The 11,112-nt window shown below is 44.7% G+C and overlaps 1 protein-coding gene across 4 annotated transcripts; it reads left to right on the top strand.

Moving 5' to 3' along the window:
• Positions 1–5,192: 5,192 nt before the first annotated feature.
• Positions 5,193–9,959, top strand: LOC117862180 (uncharacterized). 4 transcript variants are annotated; one of them, XM_034745710.2, is made up of 2 exons: positions 5,193–6,446; positions 9,603–9,959. In XM_034745710.2, exons 1-2 carry the CDS (start codon positions 5,228–5,230, stop codon positions 9,620–9,622), a joined length of 1,239 nt encoding a protein of 412 aa, XP_034601601.1. In that variant the 5' UTR covers positions 5,193–5,227; the 3' UTR covers positions 9,623–9,959. The 4 variants fall into 4 exon arrangements, with proteins under 4 accessions (XP_034601601.1, XP_034601602.1, XP_034601598.1 ...); XM_034745711.2 differs by having other exon boundaries at positions 9,609–9,959; XM_034745707.2 differs by lacking the exon at positions 9,603–9,959 and adding an exon at positions 7,207–9,595.
• The last annotated feature ends 1,153 nt before the right edge of the window (positions 9,960–11,112 follow it).

Consider the following 11,112-nt stretch of genomic DNA (forward strand, 5'->3'; position numbering starts at 1 on the left):
AAGTTATTTCGAGTATCATTGTGTTGAGTTCTATCTTGGTCATTGTTGTTGTCGCGTCCTCAGTTGCGATGAGAGCCAAACCATTCACGCTCTTTGTCTTCTTCATCCGACCACTGTTGCACCATGACTTTGAGGTCTTTGACGTTAGCTGGTCATCGTCGACCGAAGTCTTGGTATGTTCGCCGATCATAGAGTCCGTTTTGGAAACACTCGATGACGTCTGTTTCTGAAATGTCAACTATAGTTGCCTTCTTTTCGAAGAATCGTCTCAAGTAGTCGCGTAAGCTTTCACCTTCTTTCTGCTTTATTTGACTCAAGTCGATCTTGTTGCCTGGTCTAGCCATGGAGCCGGCATAATTGTTGGTGAAAGCCTTTGTCAAATCTGCCCAAGAGTCGATTGACTTGGGTTTGAGTGACTCAAGCCACGTCAGTGGTTCGGGTTCCATGCATATGGGAAAGTGGTTGACTTTGGTGTCGTTATTACCCCCGGCTACTTGAACTGCTAGCGAGTAGCAACGTAGCCATTGAATTGGGTCTTGTTTGCCATCATACTTGGTGATTCCTGTTGGCTTGAACTTCTCGGGTAGTCTTGTCTTCATTACCCTATTTATGAAAGCAGGAAAGTGGTTGTAGTTGTTGACTTCTCGCTCACGCCGACTGTTGAGTATTTCTCGTAGATCACTGAAGTTTGACACTTCGTGGTTCTTCCGAGTAGGGTGAATATTTTTTACGAAGTTAGTGCAGCTGGTTTCTCCAACATCCTTATGGCGTATTGGGGCATTGTGTTTACTTGGGCCTTGGCTGTGTTGCCGAGGTTGGTTGACGACTTCATTGTCGTTTCTTTGAGCATCGTTATTGTTGGCTGCAACACCTCTGCTGCCTTCTTGATGAGCTGTAATGCGAGGAACAGATGGGATTGGTGATTCTTTGTCGAGTAGCTTGTAAGCTTGCTCCGCGAGTTGTGCGATTAGTCTGTTGCCGCGCTGTACGAGCTGAGTTGTGGCTTCATTGTCCCTGTCTTGAGGTATTAACGTTGTTAAAAGATTGATAGAAGCGATTGCTGCGAGTGGAGTGGTATGTTCTTGAGCCTGAACTGCGTCGAATGCTATTTCAAGGTTTGTGATGGGAATGTTTGTAGCCAGCATCTGCCATCGCTCAGCCCGAGTAGCATTGCGCATCCTTCTTTGGTTCCTTTGATCGGAAGTTTCGTCTTGTGGTGCATTAGCTGTTGACTCGTCTTCTGAGACGTTGTCGAGTCGTGCTAATTGCCTAGGGGTTCTGTTCTGGCTAGTACCCGGGTTGTTATTTTGAGTAATAACAAAGACTTCCCTATCTGGGTAATAGCTTCCAGAGCTTGATGTTGCAATTTCTGTGGAGCTTTCCTCGTGGCTTGAAGTGAGTGGGACGCCTTCTTGGTACGGGAGATTGTCTATGTGAGAGACGAGGCGTGACTCATAGTCGCGGGCAAGGGATGGTCGCATTCCTGGCCAGTGAACAAATCTGCCTTGTGATGTTGAGTTTATTACCAGACCCTGGGCTGGTCCTGATAATGGTATCTCTGGGAGATAGTCGGAGTCGGAGTCGTTGTCTTCGTCATCCCCAAGTTCGAGTTGAATTCGAGTGAGGAAACTCTGGTGGGCTTCGGCTGCAGTGCGGAGTCCGTGTGGAAACCGTTTTGGGGTCGAAGTCGATTTGGGGAGAGACTGGGACCGACTAGTCCGAACCGAAGTCGAGTCTGACTTGTAGTCGAACTTAGGGTTGTTGACTTTGAAATTTTGGTTTCTGCTGACCGAATCCTCCGATTTCTTCTCCTAGACGTCGATGATGTAGTGCCGAAACGATCCAGCACCATCGGCGATGCAGAGATAGGATCCAAAGACGAAGGTTGCGCCCGCTTCGATGGTGAAGACGGGCTTGATGACGATCGTTGCCATTGAGTTCGCGCTGAGAAACTCAACGAGCGCCCCTACCTGGCGCACTAGCTGTCGGTGTTTTAGACCGGCAACCCGCCTAGGGGTACCCTAGCTGGTCTTTTATGCGGTAAGGGTCGTCGAGAATCAAGGAATCAATGGTGACGCAAGGAACACGATTTATACAGGTTCGGGCCGCTAGATCGCGTAATACCCTACGTCCTGTATGCTTGTATGTATTGATCTTAGATACACTTGGAGTTGTTCTGTTTGAGGGGGGTCCCTGCCCACCCTTATATACACGGGAGGGCAGGGTTACAAGTCCGAGTCCTAGTCGAGTACAATTACAGAGTTCTACTCGGTATGGCCCGAGTAGTTTTCCATATGCATACTTGACTAGTCCGAGTGGGATAAGCCTATCCCTTTGTCCTGATCGTATCCGAGTACGTCCCTTAGTGGGCCGTCCAAGGTCTACTCGTGGGCCTAGGGTGCATGCCCGACACTTTCTTCAGCATTATCCTCTTTGAGCTAGTGATTTTGAGGTTCCTCAACATATATGTTGAACAATCAACTTGATATCCTCAACAATTCAACAATGATTTGATACTTTGAATTGCTTAACTCCTTATGGCTTAATTAGTTCCTCGAAGTTCTCCTAAGTACTAGCTTCTTCACCAAAGCAAAGATTCATTGGCCTAAGTCACCACTTGCCCTTCACCCTTGCTCAGTACCTTGTAGCTAAGTCCTTGTTTGACTTCTTCACCCTATCTTGCCACCTCAAATTAAGCTTTCCTTTGCATCAATGATGAATACCCATTGGAATCTATTTATTCAATAAATTGATCCATGTCCCACCTTTGTGGTCAAGCAAGCAAGCATATTCAGTTCTCTCAAAAGATTAAGCCCATGATCATATTTCTTCCTTCTTGATCAAAGTACCGATGTATTATCAATCTTTTCTCACCAGTGAGACCAAATAATAGCCATTGCAACTTTGTCTCTTTTGCCCTTTTCAATTTGAGGTATGATATGAGTTTGATATGGTCATTTACAATGAAATATATCCAAAGCTCACCGAACTCATTAGTCATTTAATTGTGTTGTCATTCAACAACTAAAGCCCATTAAGGGGTCTAGATGCGCTTTCAATAACTTGATCACTAAATCTGCTCGGATGTAAAATTTTCTGACGTTTTCGACAAATAAACATCATAAACTTTAGGATGTTTTTGACATTTTTCATAAAATTTTCCTTATAGATCAGAAGATTAGTACTTATGGTTGTTTATATAGTACATTATGGACCTGACCATAACTAATTATATAGTATAGGAAATATGGCCCTAGTTTGGGCATATTCAAGGATTTTGGGCTTTATGGCAACATGCGTAACTCCTAGTTTTCATTTTGGTAGGATTTTACAAATTTTCTAATAATTGTTAGAATTAATTAGATAGTATATAAAGTGATTTGACAATGAAGAATTATTTTGTTAGTTCATACTAACTTAACATAGCTTGTAAAGATGTAGGACGATTCATGCTGGACTACATTTGGAGTTGGGATCAGTAATTTTTTTTAATATAACGAATTGTGGAAATTTACCAAACAAGCCCACATATAGTCATTGGAAAGCAGAAGACTACAAACCCCGTGTCCGCCCACGACAGAAAAAGAAAAGAATAAATAGAAGCACGGATCATGAATCCAAGCCATCTAAGGGTCCGTTCGTTTCGGCCGGAATGGCCCAGAATGCAGCCCAATCCGGTGGATTGGAACGACTCGGAATGGAGTCAGGCCTCAATAAAAATTGTTGTTCGGTTGACCTGGCTCAGAATCAAACTTGGACTGGCTCGGTTTCACTCCTTCACTCTGAGGTCCGGAAGCAATCCCCACCTCCAACCCTCCGGAACGAATCCTCACGCGAGACGACGAGCGGCGGTGCGAGCTAGCGGCGCGTGAGGCGACGAGGCGGCGGCGCGAGGTGGCGGAACGGCACAGCCCAGACGGCGACCCTCTCCGCCACCTTCTCACCGCCGGTAAGGCGCCGCCCTATCTTCCTTCCCCTCTCCTGTCCTCGTATTCTTGTTCTTGATGTTGCCGAGTTGAGAACCGTAGCGAGTTCTTGATGGCCGCGCTTGGGTGGCCAGAGAATCGGTGGGAGGAGGAGTCCCTGCCTACGAAGGAGTAGGAGTGGCGCGACGACGCCATGGTGCCGAGCGCCGGCGTGGAGTGGACGGAGGTGGCCGTCTTCTCACGGTCGTGCGAGTCCTGCATGTAGTAGACGGGGCGCGTGCGCTCCCCGCCGTGGCGGCGAGTACAGCGCCAGGCTCGTCACCTCCGAGTCCGTCTTGGCGTGCGGCGTCAAAGATGCTAATGCTAGTATTTGCTTTAACTATGACATTATATATGTTCTTGGATAGAAGCTTTTGTTCTTTTTTTGTTAGTATACTTGATCTATAGTATACTTTCAGTTAGCAATGATCCTGTTGGACCTTTTGGGATCCAATTTTGACAGAAAAAATGTATTGACAATGTTTCTGAACTACAATTTCAGTTTCTGGGATGTGCAACTTTTTGGCCAGGAGATTTCACTTGGCTGCTGAGGATGCTATGCTGTTGAGGACATGTGCAGTCCTAATGAAGTGACATGTGCGCACAGTTCTATTTGGAGTGAGCTAAAGAAGTTAGCAGACTGCATACCTTTATGCTTCCATTTTGTTAGCGTGGATCTGTGGTGACTCATATGCTGTTGTCATTGTGTAGCTAATTTCGATTTTTGTCTTATTTTATAAAAAGGTCCTTGCTCCATATCCAAATGTCAGACACCGGCCTACTGCTAGCTCACTGGACAAATTTGATGTATTGTTTCGGTGAAATGGCTCTGTTGAATATAAACGATCAAGAATAAATTTGTTGCTGGCCAGATGGATTGATTCCTTCTCTGCCAGATGGATTGACTTGTTCGTTTTAAGTGGATCGGCAGGATTAAATTCTGACCGGATTGACTGACACGGGTGGAATCACTCAAACCAAGCTGGGATGTAAAGCTGGGATGTAATCCTGACCGGAATCAATCCGGCCTAAATCTCGGTGAAAATAAATCAAATAACCATCCGGTATTGTTCATAAATTTCCAAGCTAGAAAGTCTTATCTCTATTGAAAAAAAAATTGCTGAACCTGAAATCGCTGCCCTCTATCTCAGCCCAGCCCACCAGACCGCCGGGCCTGAAATGGAAACCCATCCCGAAACCACCAGATAACCTTCGCGAAAGCCCGTCGTCCTCTCCCTCCCCGAATCAGTCACCAACTCACCATGGCCTCCCGTTTCCTGCCACCGCCGCCGCCGGCGGAACCCCAAGCACCGCCTGACCCCACCACCATACGCGCCCTCTCCGATGACCTCCTCCGCGAGATCTTCCTCCTCCTCCCGTCCCTGCCTTCCCTCGTCCGCGCCGCCCTCGCCTGCCGCGCCTTCCTTGCCGCCGTCCGCTCCTCCCCGGCCTTCCGCCGCCGCTTCCGCTCCCTGCACCCGCCCCCTCTCCTCGGTTTCTTCTTCGACCCCAATGGCACCGAAATGCCCTCCTTCACGCCCATCCGCCGCCGCTCCGATCCGGACCTCGCCGCCGCCGTCCGCGGCATCGACGTCTTCCTCACCCGCGTCCCGTTCCACGACGACGTCTTCCCCGGGTGGCAGATAAGGGAGTGCCGCGGCGGCTGTCTCCTCCTCCTTAACTGGGAGTCCAAGCAGATCGCCTCCTACAATCCCCTCACCCGGGCTCTGGATCTCGTCCCCATGCCGCCTGACGAGATCTCTATAGGCCACCGCGGCAAGTTCATCCCCAAGAGTTACTTCTTGCTCCCATCTGACGATGAAGCCACAGACAGGTCGTCGTTCCGCGTGGTCTACACCTGCCATGACAAGTCGCGGGTGCGCGCCGCCGTCTTCTCGTCAGCCACCAAGAAGTGGCAAATTCTGCCCTGGTCAGACCCTGCGCCGGCACAGCCGGCGAGCGGCAAGTACTGGCTTCTTGGCGGGAGGCAGGTGAACGGGTTCTTGTGCTGGTCACACTCGTGGCATGCCTACAAGGTGCTTCTGGACACCGCGACTCTGCAATTCTCCTTCATCGATCTGCCCGAGGACTTAAAGGGGCAAGGCCACCTCTACATGACTGGGGACACCAAGGACGGGAAGCTCTGCATTGTCGCCGCAATTGAATTCACACTGTTTATTTGGTTCCGTAGAGCAGATGCTGATGGTGTTGACAAGTGGATGCTTGAAAGTATGGTCCAGTTGGAGGGAGAGGTTCTTCAGGCTACCGAAGGCTCACGGGATGAACATGAAGAGCTCAAAGTTTTGGCAATTCTGGATGGCATTGTGTACATGTCAACTTTTGAGACATTCAGAGATTTTACTTCACCTTGTTGGTACCTATCCTTCTGCCTGGAAACAAGGAAGCTGGAAAAGCTCTTTTATGGAAAAACTGATGGCCACTTTCATCCATACATCATGGCATGGCCTTCTTCTTTACTAGGTAACAAGTTGAGCCCTTAACTTGGAGGTGCTTCTTAAAGTGTGGAACTGGTTATGGTAATACTTACGAGGAGGAAAACTACAATTGCTAAATCTTAATTTTATTCTAACCTTATATTGAATTATTGGCATCTGTTTTGTTTCATTTAATGATGGAAATCGTTCTTAAATAAATTGCAGAGTAATATTATTGTCATACCCAGGTTCTTTCTAGCATTAGAAGTTCATTCACTTACCTTACAGCGCACCAATACCACACTTCACTATCTACATATTAGAACTATTACATTGTTTCTGCATAGTATCAGGAAAGCACCAGGGCGAGTTTGTGTAACAGGAGAAACAGAAACGAAATTGAGTATAAGAGTGTAAGAATGTATTAATTCCAGAACGGAATGGATTGTCTGTAGTCTGTACCATACAAATTTCTTACACCCTTTGGCAACTATCCTTTTTAACTTGTCCTAGCAAAAATGATATTATGTTGATGGAGCTGTAAGACTGTTATAATCCTGTGAGTGAATACTTCCACACACACTGCATACGAAGCTCAACCCCCAATATTCTTTAACAGCTTTTGAACATGTGCAAAATTATATTGCCTGTATTTTCTTTAATCCTGGTAATATCTCTGCCAGTGTGTGTGTTTTCTTTGGCATAAAGTATTTCTTAAGTCATTGAAAATCACAACAATGGATCATATTGAAACTAGAATTCAGATTTGTAATTGGCTGTATGCTTTGAATATTATATGTGACCAGAATCAGTGGCGGACCCAGGAATTAGTGAAGACTTGGGCCAAATTTAATGGACAAAACTACCACATATGTCACATATAGAAAATATATAAACGTAAGGGAACTTTTCAAATTGAGAAGGTGCTTGAACTGCAAGTTTAATGGTGCAATGAAATAGAAAAACATATATAGCATGGACCAGCAGCCAGTGGCCTAGAAGAACTGCAAGTTTTTTTGAGAGAAAGAAGAGAAGTTTGCGCGCGTGGTTGCTTCCTGCCGCATGAGCCCCAGCAACCAGCAGTCCAGCAGCCGTGGCCTGCAATTGTGCACAGGCCCCCACAAAGAGCCCTAGCGGGAAGGGTCGGAGCCACGGAGGGATGCACCGGCCTGCCTCTGCCTGTCGGACGGTAGCCTGCACCGCTCGTGAGGTCGAGAGGGATGAGCTAAGTTGCTGAGGCATGATGTGTGAGAAAATGGACGAGAGCTCCAGGCTTCGGCTGGAGGAAGGGTGGCAAAGGGCAGCCTGCAGATGCAGTGCACCAGTGGGGGGTGGCAGCCGGGTTTAGGCGGTAGCGGATGATGATGACGCGAGTTTGCGTGGACTAGAGGGGGCATGTCACAGTCTTGCATAGCGGGCTGCATGGAGAGCCTGGTGGCCTCATTCAGGTGTGCCCATTTGGTAACCGAAGGTGAGCAAGGTCCATAGTTGGAACTAATATTTAAATTACAATTTTTTCGTATACAGTTACATGATAAATATGAACCACTAGGCTCAGCATCTAATGATTTAGGTTGTCTTTTTCTTGGTTACAAGGAGATAGATGTCTAAAATTTTCCCTCCGATTTTCTGTATTAAATCATTATTGCTGTGCCTTGAATCCACTGATTGTTTTAACAAAAGCCCTGCCAAACGGGGGCTTACTCTAGAGCATCGGGCATATGCATGAACATGCGAGCCTATTTTAACATGTCAGCCTGGGCTCTGTAAACAAAGGCAAGGCACTTAAATTTCCATTTGAGAGCTAAGTTACATATCTGTCACAAGCTGCAAGTTTTTACAATCTATTTTGCAGAATTCAACTGCAAGCAGTCACCGTAAACTGAAAGATATATACTCCCTCCGTTCCAAATTGTAGATCGTTTTGGTTTTTTTAATTCATAAATATTATTATGCATCTAGACATACACTATATCTATATCTAGATACATAATAATATATATGCATCTAGAAAAGCTAAAACGATCTATGATTTAGAAATCTATATCTAGATACATAATAATATATATGCATCTAGAAAAGCTAAAACGATCTATGATTTAGAACGGAGGGAGTATGTCTGTATGTGGTGCTGACTGCTGACTTTTAGTTGTCCAACCTGCATATAGAAAAACATTAATTTCGCGCATCCATACAAGTACAAGTGTTCTTCCCAACTCAAAACAAAGTCAACAATTAGCACTTCATTCAGTCTAAGGACATAAATCAACCAACTACAGGTGACTTGACAGCATTATAATCTTTCCCATCTGCAGTAGTTATTGCCTTAATTGGGGAAAATTCCAATTTTCATTTTTTTTCTATCATCATCACAAACTAATGTGGAAGCAGGGTAATTTAGCCAAGGAAGAAGCCCATCTCCATGGCACGAAATGGTATAATAAACCCAAAAGATCTTTTTAGGCAGCATCTATCAATAGTACTCGATTTTGAGATGCTCAGTATTTCAGAAGTGTATTGACAAAATTACGACACCATCCGAAACCAAGATCAACTTGACATTTTTTTTCTGGGCGCGCAAAGGAGAATTGCTCAGACAATCCCATATAGGAACTGCCAAAATTATTTAGGAGGAAATAGTGTCTGAAAGGCAACACTGACTCCATATAAGGACCTACATCTTTAGCCATGCTGAAACTAGTTATTATTGGTTACCTACATCTTTATTTCTACCTGAATTTCTCAACTGATTACACTGAATAGAATTCCATGGTTTGCGAGGAAACTTGATTGACACCGGCTCGTTGATAGTATCCACTTACTGCATGCTGATGGTCAATGCTAGTATCTAAATTTAACTACTGCATGCTTACAGTCATACTTAATAGTATGCAAGTACTGCCTGCTAATTGCTATTTATGCGCCACTTGTAAGTCAGTCATGTATTAGGAAGTCAAATACTCCCTCTGTCCCAAATTACTATTCGTTTTGGCTTTTCTACTATGGCTTTTCTACTATTCGTTTTGACTTTTCTAGATATATAGCTTTTGCTACGGATATAGACATAATGTGCATAACAAAAGCTACGTATCTAGAAAACCCAAAACGAATAGTAATTTGGGACTGAGGGAGTATATAACAATGCAACTTGCACTGCTTTTGCAAATACATTGCTTTAGCTTAAGTTCCGAAGTCTTTCAAGATGCAGGTCAAGGGCAGTGAAAATATTTACAGTCAATGAGCTTAGGTACCGAAGTCCATGAATTTCAGGATGCAGGTCAAGGGCAGTGAAAATATTTACAGTCAATGAAGGACGAAAAATCTTGTGCCCTTAATGCATGGAAGGCAAGGAGACGCACACGCACCCGATCTGAGCATGAGCAACCCCACCACCATGCTGCTGCATATTTTTCCAGGTTCCAGCAATGCATCTGCTGCTTTTTGAGGAAACAATGCATCTGCCGTTCTGCAGGAATCTTTATGATACATAAATGGATACATCTTTATATAACTCAAGGCAAACTTGAAGTTTGCACACCCTAAAACTTTTTATTTCTCATACACTTCAATTTTGGTCATAACCTTACATATCAATTTGGCTCTATCAATTATCTGATCTAATTGAAATTAAACTTAAATTCATTTCAAATTAGTTTACCGACACTATTTCCAAAACCCATCTAAATAAAAAATTAAACCTTAAACTAGCCCCTAAGGTTCTACCCAGGCCTAAACCGGCCCGCAACTCTCTCATAGCCCGGGCCTGCTATATGCTATCTCTTGTGCTCTCTCTTTTCCCTGCCAACCAGTCCGAAATTCAGAAAAAGAAAAAAAACACTCCAGCAGTGCAGCCCAGCTCGCAGCCCACCAACGACAATGTGCTTATAAAGGTACGAATCCCTAAAAGTCTCCGCTTTGTTTGGAAGCATATGCCAGATCCCCGGGCAGATTTGACCGCACTGGATTTTTCTGGACTTTCGAATCCCTTCCCAACCCGAGCCCCCGTTCCCAGTCCGCGTTTGGGAGACTGGCCTTCAAGGCAGACATCCCGTGCTTCCACCACTGCACCATGTTTACCGTTTTTGTGCGGTCCGCACTACATAATCAACTGGATCAAGAAAATTCGAGTAAAAAAAATAAAAAATCAACAAAAGAAAAAATACGCAATCAAGTTCACTCAAATCCAAGTGCATAGTTATAATTATTCATACGTAATCAAATCAAATGCACAGTTATAATTATTCATACATAATCAAGTGGATTTGCACTCCAATGCAAAGAATAAAACATCCAAGACAAAATAGTGTTCCTCCGTCCATACATCCTGAAACTGCATTGTATGAATTGTGCATGTGGATCAAAATGGAAATACATGCATGGCAAATTACACTCCACATTCATGAGATAAATAGATGTAATTCCATCACAGAAACAGGGATAACCTTCTGGAAGCAACATGCAAATCCTAGTTTAGATCCCTCGAGCTTCTGCATCAGATAATACAAGCACTTAATTAGTACTCAACGGAAACAGATGCTACGAAGAAATAAGTACAGTAACAAACGAACTGACTTGTAACCGATGCACACAACCTGAGTCCTACAACCAATAGCTACCTCTCATTGAAATAGCAATCCATCACTAATGCATTGGTACAGAGTGAACTATGTTCATTTTGATCTATACTTGTAACTGAACTGTCAAATCCCCAT

This window comes from Setaria viridis, chromosome 6 (genome assembly GCF_005286985.2).
Source record: "Setaria viridis chromosome 6, Setaria_viridis_v4.0, whole genome shotgun sequence".
NCBI classification, from domain to species: Eukaryota; Viridiplantae; Streptophyta; class Magnoliopsida; order Poales; family Poaceae; genus Setaria; species Setaria viridis.

Coding starts and splice junctions, on each gene's coding strand:
- LOC117862180 (XM_034745707.2), top strand. CDS start 5,228: ATGGCCTCCCGTTTCCTGCCACCGCCGCCGCCGGCGGAACCCCAAGCA. Junction 6,447..7,206: donor ATGGCCTTCTTCTTTACTAG/GTAACAAGTTGA, acceptor ATATGTGACCAG/AATCAGTGGCGGACCCAGGA.